This window comes from Kryptolebias marmoratus, linkage group LG4, assembly GCF_001649575.2.
Source record: "Kryptolebias marmoratus isolate JLee-2015 linkage group LG4, ASM164957v2, whole genome shotgun sequence".
Taxonomy (NCBI): Eukaryota; Metazoa; Chordata; class Actinopteri; order Cyprinodontiformes; family Rivulidae; genus Kryptolebias; species Kryptolebias marmoratus.
Window position 1 is genome coordinate 10,768,251 of NC_051433.1, and position 24,454 is coordinate 10,792,704.

At 40.3% G+C, this 24,454-nt stretch overlaps 1 protein-coding gene across 2 annotated transcripts in view; it reads left to right on the top strand.

The window, feature by feature from the left end:
• foxj3 (forkhead box J3) overlaps positions 1 to 24,454 on the top strand; it is a 71,523-nt gene that overhangs the window by 40,356 nt on the left and 6,713 nt on the right. The window contains exons 3-7 of one of the 2 annotated variants that reach the window (XM_017408453.3): positions 12,814 to 12,888; positions 15,747 to 15,830; positions 17,071 to 17,172; positions 20,760 to 20,888; positions 22,520 to 22,694. In XM_017408453.3, coding sequence (XP_017263942.1) covers positions 12,814 to 12,888; positions 15,747 to 15,830; positions 17,071 to 17,172; positions 20,760 to 20,888; positions 22,520 to 22,694 — 565 coding nt within the window. The remainder of the gene's footprint in view (positions 1 to 12,813; positions 12,889 to 15,746; positions 15,831 to 17,070; positions 17,173 to 20,759; positions 20,889 to 22,519; positions 22,695 to 24,454) is intronic. The other variant, XM_017408454.3, reaches the window with a different exon arrangement.

Consider the following 24,454-nt stretch of genomic DNA (forward strand, 5'->3'; position numbering starts at 1 on the left):
CGTTCGACGTAGGAAGGCGAAACCTCACAACATGCCACAGTAGTCATAACTATCCGGACTGAAGGCGATTTCGGACGTTTTCCCAGAGCGCCACCTAGTGGAGGGCGCGGGAAGTGCACAGGAAATGCGCGGAAAGTGCGCCACAGCGTAGAGGGCGGTCGCCAGAGTTCCCGCGGTCGCCATAGGCCGAAGCGGCGCTGAGCTGCGAGGGCCGTCCAACGCTGCTTGCAGCTTTAATTTAATTTGGTCTTTATATTAGTCAGAATCATTGGTTTAGTATTTGATTGGAGTGAAATCAAATCCTTCCCTCCGGAGAACTGCTAATACAAAGGCAGTGTCAGACTGAAAAAGTGTCTTAGAAACATGCATTTGGATCACAGATGGTTCCTTTTAACATGTCCTTTGTATGCACAGAGTTTTTCACTGACAGGGAGGACTAGTAAGGCAAGACGTACATGGATTATTTCTGGTTTCTATAAAAAACCAAAAAAAACACGTACCATTCTTTGGAATCTTCCTTTAACACTGATACTGCCCTGTTAAAATCATCTAAGATGATTTAGACTCAGAGCCTGTATCTTTGGGTGTTTGTGCAACTTATTTTTGTAACACTTCTTGTCCTAAAATGTAATTAATAATATTCATAATTACAGAAGCCTGCTCTCCCTGAAGAACAGTTGCCTCCTGTGAAGCTTGCAGCTAATTGATCTGACAGCACTGTGGCTCATGCACAGCATTTCCTTTTTGGAAATGAAAGAGAAAGGAGCTGCAGGACTAATTAGCAGAGGCTGGAGAAAGATCGTTTTAAAAAGACTACAGCAACCTAAGACTGCTGATGTGGTCAAAGGTGTGTAAGCCGTCCTGTTTTAAGCCGTCTGATGAATATCCACTTAGAGCGGCTGGGATCTGGCCCCTGCTGTCTGACATCCTGACTGTGGGTCATTCATATCTGATGGGAATTTTAAAATGAGCCGACTGGCCCAGATGATTGGCATGTTGATGAAATCTGCATGGCAAGTAATTATCATGGAACGGTTCTGGGCAACATTGCGCGATTTCTTTTTTTTTTTCTTTTTTTTTCTCTTATTTTCAACCACCCTCTTCCTTCTCCCTGGCAATTATTTAAAACAGTTACCTTCTGTGCCAGACTCCCACAGCTAATAGTTTCACAGTGCTCTTTGCAACCCATGGCTCTTTCTTTTAGAGGAAGAAATGCAAACAGACATGGCTTTTTTAATTTTACTATTATTATTATTTTTTCCTCTGCGGCTGTGCTGATTGGTGTCTATAGTAGCTTTTTGATAAAGTTACTATGGCAGAAAAAAAATGTCAGAAGGACGTTTTTGTTCTTTGCTTTGTCAATGAACCAGGATAGCTGTCTCTTTTCCCAGAGCGATATTTGATCATCCTGCTGGTGCGTCCTTAGTGGGGTCAGCGGTCTGTGAGGGATGGTGGTGGTGGGAGGGGAGACGGTGACACAACTGTGGCAGCCGAGTGGAACCAGTGATGGATGACATGCCAGACTGGGCCACGCTGCCTTCTCAGGCGCCTGTATTGACAGGCGCATCTCTCGCATCTCGCAGTCCGGATCAGCAGGGCTAATCCCAGGTCATGCTAGCCAAAAATGTGATATGTGAATATCGCTCCTGTAATTGCTCATTTGTCAATGTCGCATCTCGAAGTGCAGGTTTCTGCAGCCACATTAAAGAGCAAAACTTGCTGCCAAAGGAAACTGGTGGTTTTCAACCTCCCTACAAAACTACGCATTTCAGTTGATTTTATTTAACTGAAATTTGTCATAAGGAAGTTGTTCAGAGTCATTTTATTGCACACCTGGTGATTTAAGTAGGGCATTTTTTGTATTAACTGCTCAAATCATGTCAAGGCTTTGGCTTTCCTTTTAGGTCATGAAAAGTAAAAGCAACTTTAATTTTAGTACAAATTGTTTAGGCTTTAGTTTTTCTAATAGTATGTAAATTGTTTTGTAATTGTGTGTCTATTCATGCGTTTATTCACAGTGATTATAATCCAAGGCCTGGCTCTAAGCCCTTCAGTGTGTGCTCCACCAGCCACAAGGCCACAGCCTCTCCTCACCAGTTAATTGCATCTGAATTAGTCCATTAATGTGACCATGTAGAGGGATGAAAGGGCGCACAGAGGTGTCTGGCCTCTTTTGACCACTGTAATGTATTATTAATGGGTCAGCAAGTCTGGTAGCTCCGCATTAACTTGACTAATGGACTTTAGGGTGGGTTTGTGATTCTCTTTCAAGAAATCAAATCTAATACGTATTGGAGTGGACAGGGGGGGTAGAAAAAAGCATTTCTTCAGTTTTTGTGCGCCTCAGTGCCAGAACATGTTTTTACATTGCCAGAACATTTCTCTTGAATGTGATGTATCAGCAAAACCTTGAGGCGTTTTCTTCATCATTGCAGGTTTTTTTTTTTTTTTTCTTTAACTCAAACGAGCTGAATACAATTTTGAGGTGAAACCTCTTGATCTCAGAAAACTTGCATTTAGCTTCCATAGGAATTCATACCATAATTAGTTTTCATAAAGCTGTCGAAGCCTGAACCAATGCCACAGTGAGATTTAAATAAATCAATAAAAAGTAACTTGAAGCATCTCTTTAGAAGTGTGATGGATAGTCATGAACAATATTAGCAATGAAACAGAACATGATTTTGTGAATAATAAATATAATTAACTTATAGCACTAATCAGGTTTTAAAAAAGCAAAACAAAAAAACTGTTGGGGCACCTTAAAATTGCAGTTTTTGGGTTAAAAAAGGGTGTGAATCATTAGTATTTAAAGTCTTGTAGCTTTATTTGATAGCATTTGTCATAGTTTTATGTATTTTAAATTGGGCTGTATTAAAACTAACACTTCAGTGTTTTAGAGTTTCATTATGAGAATTATAGCATTAAATTTGCTCTAAATGGTAAAGTCTTTTTCTTTCTGCTGTTCCCTTTTCAGGGGTCACCACAGCGAGTCGTCCTCCTCTATCTAACTCTGTCTTCTGTGTCCTGTCTTACCTCCATGTCCTCTCTAACTGCATCCATATGTCTCCTCTTTGTCTTTTTCCTGGCAGCTGCATCTCAAATATACCCACTGTCCCTCCTCTGCACATGTCCAAACTATCTCAGTCTGGCCTCAGACATTGATTCAAATAGACCCTTATTGAATTTTTTTTTAAATTTATATTGCATGTAAAGGGGAAATCTGAATAAGTTAAATATAGCAAGCTCTTTATTTCAAACCAGGTTGCTGCACTCAAAAGCTGTTTAATTTTCTTTTTGTGGCCTACTTTTTAAAGAATTTTAATCCACTGATCCTAGGAGTGAGTTACCTGACGAGTATAACCTGAAAAGGAAAATAAAACACTTTATCTTACTGATCATCATCTCCGACTGCTGAGGGACACATGCTGTAGCTTTTTACAGGTTTAAATAAACTTAACAGCGTCAGGCAGATTCAGAACAACTCAGCTTTTGTTTGATTTAATGTTTTTCTGTTTTTCATTCACCAAGTTCCTATATTTTCTGAAATATGAGTGGTTTTATTTGTTTACACACGGATGGGTACATGGATACTGAGCACCTTTGTGCAGACAAGCAGACAAAATGAAAAGGTCAAAATGTCTTTTTGTGTTTTAGTCTTCAAATATGTTTCATGTACATATTTCAGATAAAACAAAAAAATATATTGAAGTGTTAAGTACATGTTAAGTTTCCTAATTTGTCCAACTCTTAAGTGGACACTTGGCAGTATTCCGTCCCCATTAGCAGCCAGTCAGTTGTTCATTGTCAGCGTGCGCTGTGTACAACGGGCTGCTGGAAGCCATCGTCAGAGGATGGCATCAGAGGCTCCTCTTCTGGCTGATAATTAAGTGGTGTACTGACAAACTGTTTTCATCAGATCCCTCATGTGGAACTGAGAGCATGCGAAGGCTTTCAGGGAGGATAAACCAGAGGACGTCACTTTGCCTCCAATCTTTCATGGCCTTATGCTGCCTCTGCAGCGAAGGAGAAAGGGAGGGCAGCCCAACACCGCTCAGAAAACTACACTCAATTTACAGCACTGAATAAAGCGGCTGTCTGCGCAGATATTGTCAGTCCGTACCATACCAGTTTCCCAATTTGTCTTTTAAGTGTCAAAGCATACCATTATTTGCAGCAAGCTTTTGCTGTATTAAAATTACTCTGCTTGTTTTTTTTTTGTTTTGTTTTTTTTAGCCAATATGAAAAGGGTTTAAGCAAAGACAGCTGTTAGATACCTGCTAAAACAATAACATCAGAGCTGCAGTCACTACATTATCCTTAATTGGTTCCTTTAGGAAAGTCAGATTTATGATTTCTTTCTGCTTTCCAGTTTCTGCTTAAAATATCGTTCATTCAGCAGCTAAAATTAAGATTTGAATAATAAATTAACCTTATTTACCAGGTTGCTCTTACCAGCTGTTACTGTAGGTAGTTTCACATTTGAGTTTTAATGATTTTTATACTGAAAGAATAGTTTTAAGTGTTGTTTTGAAAGGTTTAAAAAATGCATTAATTGTTATATTTTATAGTTAAGTCTTGTTAAAACAGGGTAATCTTTAATCAGTTTTTCTCCGTATATTAATACCTGAAAACATTTATAGTTTGAAACTGGCATGCTGGGGTGACTCCATCTTCTCTTAAACAACTCTGGGCTAACTCCTTTGAAATTTATTTTTTTCTTTCTCCTGTGAAAGTTGGATGCTTTTATTTTCATGAATTATTTTAATCTGTCAGTATCCCAGACCTTTTTCCTCTTGCTTAAACTTCAATTTTGCATTGACTGCTTTAATGCTAGATAGTGTTCGCATCACTCAAAGCTGCCAATTTCCAACGACGTCTGGCCTGTCGTCATGTCGAAGGTCAGGGATGTTCTGCAATAATCCACTTAATGGAATCATACTACAATTTTGCACGCCGCACCATGCAATAGTGTAGCAAGTCTAGCAACCCCAGAGGTTGTACAAAATATTTTATTTTACTGTGTGTGGTTTCATTTTAAAGGGAGTGGGGAAAAGGCACAATTATTGCCAAAAAAAAGAGACAAAGACGGATAGCTCTCCGAGTGACGTCGATCAACTAGGCCTCATACGAGTGCCTCGGGGCTTTTGTTGTGGTGTGACCTGCCATTCAGTGTTGCATTAAGTGAATTTTTTTCCCCCCACAGCTTTTCAGATCTGCTCTGATCGACTCCCAGTTTAAAAGGGGAATGCTCAGATTTCAAATGTCACATTCAAGCCAGTGCTGTAACCTTGAGTGCACCTAGAAAATAATACAGAAGTGGGTTTTTTTTCCCTTTGCTTTAATTTTTACCAGGTTTAGTCCAAGGTTGGCTTTAAAAAAAAAAAAAAGAGTGAAGGAAATCTGGATGCAGCACCTCAGTGAAATTGAGTTCAGAGCATTTTTCTTGGAACTTTTGGACTTTAACCCCATTGCCTCCTTTGAAAAGGGAGCATCCTTGATGTAGCTTTTATAAACTTCTTATGTACCATGAGGGAACTATGGGGTCTTTGTGTTAGCTCAGCCTATTGTTGGGGTATCCTTGAATTACCCTCAGCAAAATTACTTGGCAGATGAAACTGGAAGACTTTCTTGTTTTCTGTTGTAGGTAAGCTTTAGGTCTGCTTTGCTGTGTGTTTAAAAATCTTTGGTTAATGTGTGTCGGACTATGGTTAATATGTTAACAGCCTGTTCAAATATGGCCTGTTGTCATTATCGGAAGTCTTACGTTGAAGCTGTATTGATGTGTTTGGCTGGAATAAATATCTCATATTAGTTTTAGATGATTCACTTTTGCTGACAGAGAACAGTTCATACTTTATACATTTTACCCTCCCTGTGGTTTAAATGTTTAAAGCTAACTTGTGTAAACAATACACCTGTGGAAGTTGATGCAACTCACTGACCTGTAACATCTTCCGTTTGTTTCACTGTAGTTGCTGCTGAATGTTGACAGCATTGACTTTGCCTTTTCATGTTTTAAATTTAACTTGCCTAAATCGCACTGTTGCTTCTTTAAAGCCTTAACAACATCCACACATCTATTGCAAATATTTTTTTTTTAAATTGTACTTATTATTATTTGCTGTCACTGCTTTCACTGCTCCCAAAGTCCTTTTTTGAGTTCACGTGTAATCGCTTATCAAGCTAATTTCTTCCTTGTATGCATTGCCTCTGTTAAATGAGTCTGTCTATGAAAAATGAGTTTAATTTAGCCAAATGCTCACTGTTAAGGGGTTGGCAGAGAATACAATTTCCCCATAGTGTCATGTACTTCTGCAAAAGTGGCTGTTGAGTTTTAATTACTATAATCCCTCAGAGTGTGACATTAGATAACCTAGCTGCAGATGGCAAAATTCTGTCATCTTTTTTTTTTTCTTTTTCTTTTTGGGTTGTCCTGATGTGCCTGTTTTCTTGTTTTTGTGTTACGGACATCAAGCTTCTTTCGCACCGAGTAACAGGTTTTTTATATATATATATATATATATATATATATATATATATATATATATATATAATATGACAGATTTCACCTTGGTATATAATTTTTATTTTATTTTTTGCAGAAGGCAAGTGGGTGCTTGATGTTTTATTAAAACTACATACAAGTGTATAAAGATCAGAGAGTAAGAGATTTAAAACCCAGCATGCCAACACATAACTACTAGATGCCAAGAGAGGTGAATCAAATGCCTTTGAAGATGGTAAAAAAAAGGGGGGGTTAAAAATCGTTATGGTTGACTTCTTTGGTATTTGAGTATGGGCTTTAAGGCTCTCAGTAGCTTCAGTAGGTGCACAACATTTTTGTGGTGTATTGGGCTGTGTGTGTTGGCTTACCTCTTCAGTTTAACATTATGTTGTCAGAAAATGAGAGGTCACTGCGTTCATGTTATGATAAACAGAATTAAACGAGTTCTTATTGTGTGCACATTTTGTCACTGAAGCCCAGAAATCTATTTTTGTAGGATATCACTAAAACTACAGATTTGATAAATGCAGTAAATGTGTTTTATTCAAATTTTTGCTGTATGTTGTTGTAAAACCTTATTGTTAACTTACGAATCCTTTATCGATTGACTTCAAAAAGCCGTGGTCCGGTGTATTTTTGCGTAAATGATCTTGTGTTACCTGAACAAACTTTGTTCACCTGTGTGTCTGAGCGTTTTTGTTGTTGTTGTTTTATAAGCAGTGCCTTGCTGAGTAAATGCTGTGGCATCCCACATGCCTTCCCACACCCACTACAAATAGACGGCGAAGGTGCAACATTCCATGGCCCCGGTGCACATCCCTGAGGCTGAGGAGTATGTTCTGTGTTGGTGGGCATGTCACAGGGTCCGTACGAAATAACAACGTCCTAAAAATACAGTACTCTACCTGTGCGCATGCACACGCGTGTTTTACTGTATCTATACTGATTCACTTCCCATTGTGGCCCCGTTTGCTGCTCTCAGTTCTTCCTGCTTTTTTTAGGGTCATGTATCTTTTTTTTTCCTTTTTCTTCCTTGGTGCTTTGGTTTGTTTCTCATTCTGTTGTGGTATTGAAGTTGAAAGTTCACTGAACTAATAACTTATCAACATAATTTATTTGATTTAAAGGTACAGCGATTTGAACTTTTTCACTAATCTGTTATTTTAATATTATTCTCATAAATTGCTTTGTTTTGTAGGAATATGAGCAGCTATGATCTCCAACACCGATACATTTGTATTGGTAAATTTTTTAAATTATTAGCTATAGTATTTATTTATTTATTTTACATTGAAACTTGCTAGTAAAACGTTGAATGGATGGAGACTTAATTTGTTGAAGTTATGTGTTGCTTTTAATGGCCCATTTTAAAACATATTCAGTTAAGTAAAACATTGTATAAATGATAAGGAAACGAAACATTAAGAAATTTGGAAATCATATCTGATGAAGTTGTATTGTTACATACTTTACTGATATTTTTTTTCTTTTTATTCAGATCTTTGACTATATGTTTATATTTGGCTCAATGTTTTATGAGGATCATTTTGAATGTCATTATTTTAAGCAGAATTAGGCCACTATAAGTCATTTGTCTGTCATTTTGCTATGGTGGTGTTGAATGAAAACAGCAAAAATGTTGTAATCTTTTAGCCTTCAGCAAAAGCTGAAATGAATGCTTTACTGTGTTGGGCAGGCTTCCACCCTTTTATATTTTACTGCTGTGCACAAAGACATGGGTTGCTCTTTTAGATGATGGTTCCAGTTCATCAAATTGTAAACACACAGTGTTAATTAATGCCTACCCTTTTGAAAGGTTCTTCTCTCAGTCTTTAGTGCTTTCCATTTGTCCATCAGTTTCTTCCATCTCTCTTTGCTTTCATTGACCCGAGAGATCTCATTTCAGAATGTGTTTTTAAACACATCTAAAGCATCTTTCTCACTTTTATATCCATTCATCATTCAGACTTGCTGACAGGGTCAGTCGGAGACTCGGGTCGTATTGTCCAACAGATGGTACAGGAGTGTTTCCCTTCGTTCTGATTTGTCTCACTCCCCTCTCCTGAACACATACTTAACACAAGATTTACAAGACAGGAGATTTGCAAGAGACTCGAGTTGCATTTCTTGTGTTTTTTCAATCTAAATTTCCTGTGGTGCCATCTTTTTCACTGTTAAGGTAAAAATACATGTTTTCACTCAAGATTTGATCAAATGTTAGGTGTTCGCCTAACTTCACTTTATTCACAGCTTGGAGCTGTGGATCTTTTCCGTTTTCTTTCACGTTCTTATTTTGGAAATGTAAATTTCTTTCAGATAGGCTTTTTACTTGAGTTGCTTTTTTTTTTAGCTCGTCTTGTGAAGGTCACTGTACCATTTACTCCAGTCTATTTCCTTTCTCTGCAATGCTCGAAAGAACACTTTGATCACAAAGGCAGCAAACCCAACCATACTTCAGTTCCCTGGCATCGTAGTTTAAACTGTTCAAAAGCACCTCTCAGTCATTTAAACTCCATCTTAGCCTCAGGGATGCTTCAAGTAAACTTTATAATTTGACTTATAGTTTTTTCTTTTTTTGCCTGCTGTTATATTTCCCACATCTAAAAGAAAAACAACAATGTGTTGGTTGATAAAAGCCTTTGTTTTTAGTTTTTTATACTTTGAAGGCATGAAGTTGCAAATAGATGGTGTGAAATTAACAAGGCGTTAAATACAGTGGCATTGATTTATGCATAATAGACCACAGTGCGAGCCCTCCTCTCCCTTGATTGCTGGTGTTCATTCCTATGTCATAACTGGTATATGATGTGTACACGCATGTCTTTATAGGGAGCATGTGGAGTTTGCTCCCCTGGGTCCCAGCCCATGAGCACAGGGTGCTTCCTCCTCCCCAGCTGTGAGGAGCAGGGCCCTGACACGGCCTGTCCCTTTAGCTCACTCTGAACGTTTGACATGCCGAGCGCAGAGGTCAGCTTGACCTACTTTCCCCTGGCGGCCTTTCTGCCAAGCTGCTGCGCTTCTCAGCGGGGTGAGGGGGCAGCGAGGGTGGAGCTGCTTACGCCTCCACTGCTGTCCCGGCGCGTTAAATCACCGCCATTTGTTAGGAGACGCGTTCAAGTGCACACGTGCATTTTTCAGGTGTGTAGGAGGCATACCAGCCCACGTACACAGACATGCACACATAGGCTTGTTCAGAAGTTGGACGTGGAGTGCTCTGTGGGGGTTGCAGGTAGATGCTAGGCGGCTCTTGGGCAGGACCCCTACAGTGAGCTCTGTCTGAATCACTTTGTGTACCACTGCTAACACTTTCCGACTTCTTCCACCTACTTCATTTCCCTTTCCTTTGCATGTTGTCTCAATGTAAAGACCTCACACAGACCTGCATGGCTAATTGTACAGCTCAAATCCAAACCTTAAAGCTCTTTTTCGACTAGGGAAATATAATCTGTCAAATTAGTTACTGTCACCATGATGCTTCCATTGGAATATTTTACCATTCCTTCTATTCTCTTTGCCTACAACTTACCTACAGACTCCTAGTTCCACTTTGCAGCGTGTCTTTAGTGATGGAAAGAATTAACTGTACATATTATGGGATGTTGCAGGTGCAGGGGATGAAAGCAGACAGGCAGAGTTCATTAAAAAGTAAACTTTTGATGCAGCAGCAGGCCAGGGCTGCTTAACGGTATCAATGATTTAGGCCTAGCAGAGGTTCCTTAATGGATAGAGCCACCTCTCTGTGCAAGTTCAGCTACTTCTTTCTGCCTGGCATTAAGTGGCACACACTTAGACACAGGCTGTGTAGAAAATTGTTTTAAAAGTTTTTTTTATGTGTGCTCTTGATGCTCTTGTTGCACATTTATCAGGGCTTTGAAGTGGCACAAATTGAGAATCCTTGTTTTCTCTTTGTCACTATCCAACATAACATGACCACACTAGTTGTACACATTGCTTTCGTCATCCAAACTAATGCTGAACTGACGAGACTAGGGAAGCAATGCAGCTAAAAGCACAGCTCATTTATGATCATATTGCGTTTTGGAGCTTTTGCAAAATGGAATTACGACTTTGATGAAAATCTATTTATCCAGGAGTAGCCAGCATCATCAAATGTGGAACAATGGGGTTAACCAGTAACTTGTACTGCCCTCAGGTTAGTGTTATTGTCTCTTAGCAGATATATTTGTCAAGTCTCTCTATATGAGGTTTAAGATCTGATTCTGCACAGTAGGTTTTTCTGCATCACAGCTGTGCACAATCTCACTTGAAAGAAAAGTGAGACGCCTGTGGCTTAATTACATTCAGACCACATAAGGGTTCTGATCACAGTGCAGGCTTGAGCACTTCCTTATCTAGTTATGGAGCTTCGATAACAATGTCACCCAAAGATATTGTGGTCTGAAGTGTGTCCATACATTTATTCTGGTGTCTAGGCTTCAACGGTTCATATTGTTGTATGTCCCTCGAATGTACAGGAGCTAAAACTGTTGGTCAATAAATCAGTCAGCTGCTAAAGCAGGAAGCAATTTTAATATTTGAAAACATGCTCATCTTTCAGCAACATAAATTCTTTTTTGTGTGTGTTTTTCTAAACTTAGCATATTTAGGTTATGACTCATTGAGTAAATCCTTATTTTATATTACATATAAAAACCTATTTGACTTGAACATAATAAATATAATTAAAGCAGTTTATATAAATGTAAATCATTTTAGCAGTCAACTTTACTGTGACTTTTAAATGTCTTGAGTGTAGGTGTAACACAGCCTGCTTCTGTATGACTTGTGAAAGTCTGTTTCTTTCATTACATTATCTGTTGTTTTTCTTGCTTTTTCTGCAATGGAAGGAAGCATTTTTCTGTACTATAGAATTGTGTTTCTCTTGCTTACTTCACCATGATGGATAGATGGGCAGACAGATAGACAGACAGATGAATGACCTACACTTACTGTGACTGTAGAATCTGTGTAGAATTGCCGTTGTGCAAAAGTCTGGAAATTCTAGCTCCAATGTTTTTTTTCTAGGAATTCAAGGTTAAACTTTAAAAGTTTTGATTGAAGATTGTAGGATCATTTTTAAAGCTAATGTTCTCAAAGTAAATACTGAAACGGGCGTGTCCGTGTGTACTTTGAACATCTCAGTACTCAACCTGTGGCAGAGTAACAGCTGTCATGAGTTCAGTGGGAATTTCAATTTATGCCACAAAAGCATAAAACCTTGACAGAGCTTATTTACTACAAAACTAGTGACCATAGGCTCCTTGGAATGATAGTCTTGCTTTTTGATCAGAAGTAGAGGACCTTAGTGGTTGGACCAGAGAGCCCAGTGGCTTGGAGGTAGGAAGAGTTAGACTTTCTTGTATAAAACCAACAGACACTGTTTTAAATCTACTGTATAACAGCAAAACAAAGCTTTGTTTTAAGTTTTACTCCTGTTTAATTTGTGTTGCAGTTTCCTGGCTTGTGTTAGCATTTCAGAAACTTAACCAGGGAGATTGACCACATCAGAACCGGACTCATTTAATGGTCCCCTCTGTGGTCTAACTGACTTTAACATTGAACCAGTGATTCCAGTCTTCTGCACTTGTGGGTGTTTCTGTTTCTCTCTTTGAGCCTTTCCCAGCTTATTTCTGCATCCACTAAACTCCACAGCTTTATAGTGTCAGTGTTCCCTCACAAAGTGAAGTGGAGAGGTGTATACAGTCATTGTAATTCTTCAGCTAGTCTGGCTCCAGCTGGTTCTGTGGACCTCTCTGCTCTGTGTAACTTGTGTGGCTAATTCAGCCCACCTCTACTTTGCTGTCAGGCAGCTGAATGAATCTTCCTTTTCACCACTGTGGAGAAGCTTATAACGCTGTAATGAGTTAACTTTCAGAATGATCTACATAATTTATTTCCAGCCCCCACAGGAGGCTGCTGGAGCATTAATTAATATCAGGCCCTGCTATCAGCAACCATCCCAGTGTGGGATTCCTTCTTGTTCCTATTTTTGGCACCGTGGAATTTGATATGCTGTGCAACCCAAATGGAGTGTGTTGGACATGGTGAAAGATATGGTTGTCTGATGTTGTTGAGGTTTTTTTTACACTAATTGAGCTCCCATATGATCTAAAATCACAGGATCATGCAGAAATCAGAGACATTAGGCATTACTGAAACTAACTGCAACATAAAGTTGTGTGTTCTTGTTTTGGCCGGTGATGTTCTCCACACTTGTTTGCCACTGACTTCTTTGTATAATCTGAATCCTTTTCATGTGTTTACTTACCTTACCATGTTTCTCTCTCTTTGTTTTCCCCCCACAGAACTCAATACGGCACAATCTGTCATTAAACAAATGTTTTCTCAAAGTGCCTCGCTCTAAAGATGACCCTGGAAAGGTAAGAGTGAAAACATACTTTTAATTAGAAGCATTTAAGACTTCATGCATGTTTAAAAAAAAAAAGAAAAAAAGAAAAAAAAGTGTTTTCAAAAAACCCAAAATGTGTTAAATTTGAAGTGAGTACAGTCAGTTGGCAGAATTCAGTTGAAACATTTTAGGGGGTGTGTGTCATGCTCTCCCTGGTAGAAAAATGTTGCTTTTGAATGGCTGCCAGCACTGGAAATGGATGGAATGCTCTTAATCTATTATGAACTTCCCACCCTCACATCAATGCATTTCAATGTAAGGAAGGGCTGTTGGGTTTTGTTTTGTCGACACAGAGAGGAGAATCGACATCAAGAAAGTTAGACTGCTGTCGAACGCCAGGTCGTTTCCAAAATCTGTCATCCCCAAAATATTTAAGAAACCTGATCACATTTGCTCCCAGCTCAGCTCCCTGCAGCTTATTCGTCTTGTCTGTGAAACAATGTATAGTTCATGTTAATTTGACATTTGAATCCCAGTGGGACGTATGCTATTTTGGCCTGATTTACTTCACGATCTCCAGCGACATCAACCTGATAAGAAGCTCCTTCTGATGGGCTGCGTTGCTCAGGAGGAGGGGGTTTAGAGGTCTATATTTACCATGATGGTGTGCATAGGTCCAGCCATATGAAACCTAACCCAGATATCATCCCTGCACTGTCAGAGCACACTGTACATACGCTCAGGGAACAGCACACATAATTACACACACACATGCATGGAGAACTATGCCAGGCTGTGTAGAGGATGTGGACTGAATGCTAATTTCATGTTTTGCTGTAATCCTCTGATATTGACACTCCTGGGAGCTGCTCTACTAAATACAAAATAATCTATTGCTGTATGGATCCCATTCCAAATGCATGGCCAACATGCTCGCATCCTTAATGTTTAATTTGGAATTTTCCTCACTCCCCCCTGCTCCCCCGAAGACAACTTCAAAGAGCTGCTAGCCGGTCTTGATATGTTGCATCAATATTGTAATGTGGCAGGAATATGAGAACTGCTGGTTGCAAGAGATATGAGAATCATGTCGCTCCGTCTGTCTCTCTCTCTCTGAGATCGTGTAAGAGATGACAGTCAGTATTAAGCAGATGCACACCTTTAACACCTCGGAGGTAAGAAATGCAGCCCGTGAAGGCTGCCGGTAATAATCTTCATTTTTAACGGGCCTCGTGTCTCGATTGGAACGTTTTTGTCTTTCCTGAATTTACATTAAAAAGAGGAAGCAGATGATGTAATTTATGTAAATCTATGAAAATGATCTGTGCCGTTTAGGGGAACAGAAGAGGTAGTTCACATCTGTTGTTAGTATCCTTTTTTTTTTTTTGAAGGTCTTTAAAGTGGCCTTTGTTTTGTGACTGCAGAGAATATTGTGGCTTTGCTGTGTTTTTTTGCCCCAGACTCTATGGATACACTTGACTTGGCATTGCTTCGGAATATTGCCGTATTTGTGAATAATTTAATGACTCTTTATATATTTTTTCTTTTCCACTGCCAACTCTCTGGGGGTGAGCATAGGGAAGCAGAAACTCCCATCCCAGGAGAGGAAACTTATTCTTCTTAGTCTCAATTAAACAAAACTCCAACCAGCCTAGCTTTTTGTCTGTGTGACACAGTATTAGGAAAGGTTTGAATTTTTACTCATGTGTTTACCTTGTGCAATTCAAGATAGAGAAAAACAAATATATAGACTTTCTAACCTTTACATATATATTTTTTTTATCCTTTATTTAACTATAACTTACATCAGTATGTGAATATGTTTCTTCAATTTTTACTATACGAGGAATCATTTTTTCCCTCTGGGGGAAATGTTAATTGACCAAAAAGCCTTACATATTCTAAGATATAATTTTAAGCCCCCTGATAAATGTATGGAAATAGTGGCAGCATTAGTTTGTGAGAAAACAACAGAATAGTTAGACTGACAAGAGCAAACCTTCATGTTTGCTGCAGTTTTTGTAAAACTAGCTTGTCCAATATCCTGTCTTACTGTTCAATTTCTTATGTAAATATCAATCGTTCTCTTTGCTAAAGAAGGTATTTTAAAGGTGCTGACCTTACTTTCTGTTTGCCAATTGAGATTTCATTACAAGTCATAAAAAATAAGAAAAATATATTCAGAACAGTAGGGTAAAATTCTAATTTTTTAACAACTGTAAGTGATCTTCCTGTTAGCTTTGAGGAGTAAAACAATTGAAAGAAAAAAAATAATTAAATGGAGCCAAATGCAAAGATAAATTATGCAGCTCAGTTGAAGATTTATTATCTGCAGCCCCAACTGGATTCTCGTCTATTAGCCTTGCTCAGACCTTAGAAAAGAGCAACACGGCAAGGCTAGCGCTGCCTTGATTTTTGGGCTGAGATAGTTGATCCTTCATCCTTGGCAAGAGCACTTGCAGTGATTTCAGTACCCGAGGCTGAGAAAGTACAGCTTTAGGAAAGACTTAGCATTTCACCACCACCAGCTGCCCTCACCAGCCTCTCATTGAGGAGCAGCCACAGAGGAAGAATGCTGAACCTTTCTTGCTAACAAAGCCCACCCACACACTGCACAAACTCTAAACAGTCAGCTATCATCTCCAATAAAAGTTTAGACTGATAGGATAGACTTCTGCAAAGAAAAATCTGGGAAGAGATGACAAGGAAGAGATGTCTTAATCTCTATTTTTTTTTTTCTTTTTACAGTATTTTTGTGTGATTTCATAGTACATTCACACAAAGTTACTGTTTGTTTATAGATCTAATTAAGACTTCCAGCTAATGTAATGTGTTTATGTATTAAAAGTAATTTGTGTTATCAGCTCACAGGTCTTTTGTTGCTTGCAGGGCTCCTACTGGGCTATTGACACCAACCCAAAGGAGGACGCCTTGCCCACCCGGCCAAAGAAAAGGCCTCGGTCTGGAGAGCGGGTGAGATTCTGCACAACCCCAAGAAAACTAATTTCTGCACCTGCTGTTATTGCTGTCTTTTCAGCTTTTATCTCTGCTTTTTAAAGTATTTTTCTGGGCTTTTACTTTTTATTTTTTGCCAAACGTTTCTCATGCTTTTTCCCACACTTTTCCGTTTATATATTTCTGTACTACATGCAGGGTAACACCGAGACACTTATAGTGACACGATGAGTTTATATTCAGGCTTTATCTAATTACCTCTCCAAGCTAGCTGCTCATGAAGTGGTCTCCTTATGTTTAAACAATACCCTTGTCAGCCATTACCGAACATACATTAAAACATTTTGCACACTCGTTTATTTTGCCTTAAGCCATTATCAATAATTGCACTGGGCATTCTGAGCAGGATCTTAAATTTTGTGTGACTTTTGTCCACAGTTACATAAAGCTGAACAAGTTTGTCAAGAACTTCTCAAACTGGGCTCTCCCTCGTACATGAACCTCATCTTCCTCACTGTGTGGTTAAGTAGAGGCAGATGAAGGCTTAGATTCTCTTAAACCAATAAAGGGGACTGTGCCACTCATTTACAATAGCATAGAGAGCATATAAAACTTAAAAATGTTCATTTTTATTGGCATAGAAATACTGAAATCAGAGTTTAGGGTTACAGGAAAGGTACATTGTCTTTACCAGGGATTTCTGCCATCAGAGTAAAGAGTGTTTTCTGTTGTACAAATGCTCTGTGCGTGACCCCTCCCCCACGCTGACACCGTTTGCCCAAAAGGCATTCTATTAAGAGTCCAAGACATTGAAATTGAGAGTTTTTTATAAATCTCATTTATGTTTGTCGTGAATTAAAAATTGGTATTGTTGGCATCCAATCCTCTTACAGTAAGCAGTTTTGGGAGACAGGCATGGCAGAGTTATCTCTCAACAACAGTGTGCCTTTACTGCAACACCAGGGCATGTATGTATGTGTGTGTGTGTTTGGGAGGGAGGTGAAAGTGTGTAGGGGGGGGTGTGTCTCCCATCTTTTCAGAAAACACTGTTTAAGCATGACCTAAATAAAGGTGCAGCTCTCGCTTATGAAAATGATTCCAGTTTGTTTTGCCATTACATTTGTTACTGCCTTAGCACTGGTTGTTTTGTTCAACCTACAAGAGTGAGATCTTGTTTTTATAATAATTGGTTAATGTTGATTTTATTTTATTTTATTTTTTTCCCTGCCTCCACACCCTACCCCACCAACCTCCACAGGCTTCCACGCCGTACAGCCTGGATTCGGAATCTTTGGGGATGGACTGTATGATCCCTGGAAGTGCCTCTCCAACGCTGGCAATCAACACTGTGACTAACAAGGTACTACAGGCAGCCATCCAGCCTCCAGCTCCAACACACACCTGGCTACGCGGCTGCACCATGACCCCACCCACTCCTCCAACCACCTACAGCACTATTCCCCATAGAGAGAGGCACACTTTTGTGGAGGGGAGATACAGGCGCACACACACACACTCACAAGCATATGGTCATGTGCCTAAAGCTTCTCTTCGCTGCAACCCACACCAAAATACACAACTATCTGCCCTGTTGTACCTTTTTCCTCTGCAACAACAGGCACTGGGCTCCTGTTATCTTCTGCATCGAAATACGACGCTCACACTGATACTGAAACCTTACACGTTCTTGCACACTGGCAACAAAATACTCTTCATGTTTCATGGGGTTTCTGTATTGGCACCTGAAGCGCTGGCTGACACCCAGAGTCGTACGTGTCTTTCTGTGACCGCACCACAGGTGACCACCCCTGCTGCTGGCTCTGTCTGCTCGCATTTTTTTTTTTCCTTTACATCTGTAAAAGCTTAGAAGCACTTATACATCATAGAGCAAAGCTACAGGGACTGCTAGCTGTTAGCTTTGAGTGTGCGGCTCGCTCTGAAATTTAAATAGGCTTTTTAACCTTAAGCTCTCATCCTCTGGGCCCAGTGGGGGCAGTTCTCAGGAGCACTTTTAAAAAGCCTACAAGAGTCGCTTATTCATTTGCTGCAAGCACTACAAAAAATGGTTTAACGTGAACACTTGTGCTCATTGGAAATATGAGTTAGTTCGTGTGTGTCAGTGGCTTCTGAGTACGAGGCAAAAGTCTGGGCATATGTCTCCTTATATCACAACCTGTTCGCACATGTATAGGAGCGTATGTTAAAGAGCATTTTAGCTTGTTTTGACAAATGTCAGAGACTACTAGCTGTAGGCAGTTTCTTTGAAGAAAAGAAATGGCAGTTTTTCCTGTTTCTGTAGCAGACATATTCGTAGTTCTAAGTGTGGAGGAAGATGGCCATTTTTCTTTCTGACTGCCACAAACTGTCCACAGCACCAATCTTTAACAGCAGTAGCCACATAATGAGGCCCCGATGTTACACTCTGACAGTTAAATCATGTCTCTGCCATCAAATATACGTCCAGCAAAACAAAACAGAGTGAGGGGGGAAAAGGCTCCACAACAGCAGCAAGCAGAAGACACTACTTTTTGATCATCAAAGACATTTTTTGCTTCTTCTGTTCATTTGATTGTGTCAAAAACCGTTTTAGTGGTGAAGTGAACAGAAGAAAAAAAGTGGAATAGCAACAGATCTGAGGCCCAAACTCCTTGGAGAGAGCAGATTTCTCACTGCCTTACACTGTAAACACACGACAGGCCACGCCTCTTTCGATGCTCTGTGCCAAGCCACAGGAATTCCCTCTCTGTTTTTCTCTGTCTTTTTATTCCAGTCTCCCTCTCCCTCATTCCCGCCTTCCCAGATAGACCAATGGGAGAGGTGACTACCGAACCAAGAAAAAACCTCTATTCCCTTCTTCTCCTCTGTCCGACTTTTCTTACAAGATTGTGCTGCTTCCGTCTTTTTTTTTTTTTTGTTCTTCTTGTGCCCTTGTCACAAAAACTGTGATTTTTATTTCCCACCTTCTGAAATTTGTGTTCAGAGGAAACTCAAAACATTGGTGTAAATGTGAGGAAATTTTAGCACTGAAGTGTAATGATTGAGCAGAAGAAGGGATTGTCAGAGTTAGGCTTACTTACAGCTGAATAGTCTGTTTTTATGACTCTTTTCCCCTGTGTCTGTTCATTCCTGCATGCGGGGATTGTGCTCAGCGTCTGCTGGCATTGTTGGAGACACCTGGGCCAATCTTGCTTTGATTTCATAATCCATGTCTCATGCTCTAGATTAGCCCCCCCCCTATGTAAAAGACACCTCTGGCTTTTTACTTAATTCACTGCTAAGAATAGCACTCTGACTTGGTTGCTTAATAACCATACACAGTCGTTACTGTGGAGCCGCTTCTGCCTGTATGAGCATGTTTGCCTCCGCCGGTGGGTGTGCTTATCTTACCTGTGTGCACACCTAATTGTAGTAAAGTGTTTTTGTCATATGTAAGTGCACGCTTCTCCGTATGTGGGTGAGATGCGACTCTGTGTTAGACTCACAATGCGTACTTAAGTGGGTGTCTTCACGCAGGGGACTTGGAGGGGGTGAGGGGGTGGCCGGGGTAAACCACAGAGCAGTGAGGTTTTAAAATCATCACGCTTTATGGTCGAGTAAAAATAGATTGTGGTGAGAGACTTAGGGCATAAAAGCTTGTTTTATGACTTCATTACACAACATTTATATTTCTGTGGCACGCTGTTTTTGATTAGCATTGTGGAGCTGATTGTGTAGATGTGCTTAAGTCTTTAGTCTTAGCTGCTCGTTGAGTTCCTTCTTCACGCTAATGAACACTGGAGCCAAGCCCACACTGAGTGCAGGAAAGCTACAGTTGCCTAATGAGCTTCTCTTTTCAAACCTCTGTCCTGCTCCCTCTCTGCCTCACCTCTCTTCCCCCCCCCAAAAAAAAACTTGTTGCCGAAATTCCACATCCATGCAATCAGTTTCCTCTTACAAACTCCATTCTAACTGCTGGTTAATATGACTAGGCATAAACTACACATTTTGGATTTGAACCAGCGTGTTTGTCAGCAGGCCAACTATTAGTCAGGGCTGCCAGAGTCCCCCACCTCCTGCGTGGCCTCTGTGCTCGCTCTCTATGGCTCGACAGAAAGACAAGAGGCTTCAGTCCACTGCTGCCGCTGTGAGGCAGGATGCTGGGGAGCCTGAAGAATCCTGCAACTGCTGTCTCATTGTGCTCAGCACAGAGCCCGCTCTGTTCCAATCACGGCAATGAGCAGAAGCCACCATGCTGCTCTTAGCCATGGAAGGGCACACACAATAATCTTAAAATACCAGGCCCCGTTCTATTGCAACAACATCAGGGCATTACTGCCATTCCTTTCTCACAAACAAAACAAAACTTAGCACACGGGCTAGTCCCTGAGGGTATCATTATATTATCTGAATTGTGCTTACTATTGTCTGAACTGTCTGATGAGCACTTTATTTAGGAAGGGTTGGAGGACAGAACCTTATTAGATGATAATTAAGATTGTCGTCCTGAAGTGCTTCGGCTAGTTTCACTCCTACGCTGAAAGGTCAGCGTCTCGGCTGCACTGAAATCTTTTGTTGGCTGTCCCAAACCGATTTGTGCTCGGTGAGCAGATGTGGCTGACATTGTCAGTGCTGTGACCTTTAGCGATGGGAATGCCTCCTCTGTCTCCAGACCCCCATATACATTCAGATAGCCCCTCAGTGACTGAAAGGATATTACCCTATGTCTCCAAAATCACACTCAAAAATTAAAACCAGTACTATTATAACATGCAGCACACATACACACACTTTGTTTCTAAAGGAAATTACTGTATGTTGGTTAATCTTAAAACAGCTTTACTTTTCATACCTATTTTTCCCATGGAGGGATGACACGCTCTGTCTGGAGATAACACTGATAACAGTAATTAGCATGTGTTCATGTGGGTTTCTAAGGCGTGAAAGCTCATGCACGTGTGTGTGTTTCAGGTGGCGTTATACAACACAGACCAGGAAGGTAGCGATAGTCCAAGAAGCAGCCTTAACAACAGCCTGTCTGATCAGAGTTTGGCCTCCGTCAATCTCAACAGTGTGGGCAGTGTTCACAGCTATACACCGGTAAGAAAAGAGCAAGAATGAATCTTCAAGCAAACCAAACCTTATGGTGAAAAGAATATTTTGGAGGTCTTCATCTTAAAGCCTTCTAAAAGCTACCAGAGTCCAGTCAGCAGCTGGATTTCTAAGAGCCCTGTGGAGCACAACCAAACAATATGCAGCTGTTTTAAGCAGACGTACACTGAACACCTGTAGCAGCACAATGATGCTCAAAAATTCCGTTTTAGGTTTGGGGAGGACACGGTAGCAACGTAAGTTTTCCTTCATTTCACTGTGCATAATTTTGAAGTTGTAATAAGTTTATTTATGTCATATACTTGTTGTTAGGTAAATAAAGTAAATACCACAGTAATACCTTCTGTTTTGGAGAAGGTGCAGAAATGTTTGTGTAATTATTTTAATCCATATTTTCAATTCAATGGAGAGCCACATTTACTGATGGAATAGGAATGAAACATTGCCAGCCTTCAAAAGTGTACTGTATTTCATTTAATCGGGAGGCCTCGGGAGGCCTTCTTCAGAGGAGCCAGCTGTAGACAGCAATAGACCGAGGTTCAGGGTGGACATGTGCGAGAGTACAACATCAGGAAGGGGGTTAAGAGAGACAAAGAAAAATGTGCTCGCTCCTGGAATCCAGACAAAGAGAAGCGCTCCCTCTGATGTCCTCCCACCAGAGATGCCCCCTCTTTGGTGTGGTCCTCCTGCATCCTGGAGTGCTCCCTGCTCCAGGCGCTGAGCATCGATCGGCTCAGCCTGATGGATGTGCTCGCGCTCGTTCTCTTTCTCTCTTTCTCTCTCCCAGCCAAAGCTCGCAGTAAACACTCTGGCTTTATTATCACCTCTTCACTCTTCCCCAAGCCAGTCTGTGAGCCACGCTCTTCGGCAGCACGTCCATGTTAGGTTAGAAGAGGAAGATGTTAGGATCAATTGAAATTGAACGTGACCTCTCTTGTAAAGCTAGCCCACAGTGGACATGGGTCAGGTCCTGCTCTGTAAAAACATAAAAAAAAAAAGAAATGGATTTGTATCATTGGCCTGGCTGTGGTGAATTTCTTAGACAAATTCTTAGCTGGAGGGAACGCTGCTCGCCGTCTCACAGCCAGAGGCAGCATATAACATTGACTGCCCACACAAATACATGGATAAAATGGCTGCTTATTTGTACAAGGTATTGCTATTGATTTTGTTTTAAATACATTTTGCTTAGCCACCTGAGTATTGGCTTTGTGTCCATTTGAGTTGCTCTCTTAATGTTGTGTGAGGCAAGGCGGTGAACACTGGTCTGGATTGTTATGGTATGTCTAATTTGTTCTTTGTTAGATGACTGAGACGTATACGTACTGAAAAAAAAGCTGTTACAGCCACATCATGGAAGAATGAAACCATGCTTGTGTTTTATGACTGATTTGCATAAAATATTCTAGTTGTTTGTAATTTTTTTGGCTCCATATTTAGGGGCACAACAAGTGTATTTGGGAAAAAAACTGTATTGTTGCTGTCTCTGTTTAAACACAACAGTGGTGTTTTTGTTCTTAATTGTTCCTGCCGTTCCTGCTTCAGCTAACATTTCACATGTTTAAAGTATGCTTCCCATGTTTAAATCTTCAGCAACCTCCATGTCCTTCTCTCCCCAGGTAACCAGTCACCCAGAGACTGTGTCCCAGTCCATGAGCCTGCAGCAGCCCCCCCAGTCCCAGTATAACATGCCAGACAGGGACAAGCAGCTTCTGTTCTCGGAGTTCGAAAATCTCAGTGCCTCCTTCCGCAGCCTTTACAAGTCTGTTTTTGAGCAGTCTTTCAGCCAACAAGGTGAGTGGCCTCACGAGGGCACTGAATGAAAATCTAATAGAGCCTAAGCTATACTTATTAAAGGAGCAGGATAATGCTGCGAGTTTTTAACAGCTGGGGCTATAGAAAGTCTTTAGGCACTAATGAGGTTTACTGGAAGCCAGCAGGTATTCAGCCGGCTGACTTGGCTGTAATGCAAATCTATACAGAGAATTTTCATGGTCTTTTGCCAGGGAAATGTTGAAAGACCTCGTTTTATATTCAAAATGGGAGTCTCAGAAATTGTCTTAAGTATTTCATAAAACAATGTAAAGAGATATTGCTGCACTTTATTGTTAATTCTCTACTTTATAGTTTTGCCATGACATGAAAGTTAAATATATTTGGTTGTGTTTCAAAAGTTAAATTTTTTTTTTTCTTTTTTATGTGGGCTATATTTCATCAGAGGACTTGAAGAGCTTATTGGCAGCTAAAATACTCTGTTGGCCTAACGTTTAATTTATCGCAGTGATGGGGTTTTGTATCATATAATGCATAGTGGGGCAAAGCTCAACTTTCCCAAAGTGCCGAGTTCCTGCAGAGCAAAAATCAGACTAACTGATGAACACAAAGCACTTGACAAGCAAGAAAGTAGACTGAGCTTTCTGTGCATAACCCACTTTCACAAATCAAATGCATTTCATGCTAATGAGTCTCTTGCCTTTAACCTATCATCTATGTTTCATTAGTTAAAAGTTGTTACCTTTTTTTTTCTGCACATAAAAGTGAAATCTCCTAGTCAGACAAGCTCTGGCAATTAAAAAGCGTAAATAATCGAGCTGGAGGATTTTACACCCTGCCGCCGTAGACAGTGAGCTAATTCGCTGGCTTTGATAATAGGTAATGAGCTCGCATTATTATTCTGGTGCCGCGTTAATTGCTTTCTGTATTTCCCTGGTCGTGCCGATAAGAGATGCACCTTTGTCACCCGTGCAGTGAGTGTTATGTGCCGATTGTGGAGGTACAAGGCTCGAGTTGGCTCTAAAAGCACTCCAGTGAAATAGGTTTACTGTGCCAAAAGCTGTGAAGGACAGGGCCTCTTAAGACCACTCCCCGCCACTCAGATGATTGCAGTTGGGTGTGCAGATGTTCACGCTCCAGTCACAGCAGTTAAAGAGCTGGGCAGCAGCATGAAGGGTTAGTCAAAGATGATGCAGGACTGCGGAGCTGGAGAGGAGACACAACAGCACCGTCAAATCACGACCAAATGCTGAGTCATTCCTTGATACAACAAGATGGCAGCAGGTGTGTCTCAAGAGTAAAACCATTAAACACAGAGGCCTAAATCCCATGACCGTAAGAAGATGAAACGGATCTCTTTAAGTACTGTGTAACCCTCCCTCTGTGCTGAAAAGTGTCTTTGTTTACTCTTTGTTCTGATTCTGTTTTATTGTTTGGTTTTCAGAAGCTGAGGCTGTAACAAAAGTTTTTTTCATCAGTTATTTTGTCAAATATATCAGTGATTTACTAAGTCCACTAACTGCTTTTTATGAAATAAAAGGTTAAAACTAGGGCTGCATGATATTGGAAAAACTTGTGATGTGTGCTAATGTTTCAATTGTGTTAAACCCACATTTTGCTCACTTTCATCTAAACCAGGTGTGGGCATCAAGGCCAGTGAGAGTTTGTTGGGTTGACTAAATATAACTAATGTCCCTCAGGGGATCAAAGTATTTTTCTATTCCTTTATATATTATTAGCATACAGAACATGAATGTGTGGCACTTAAAATATACTGTAAT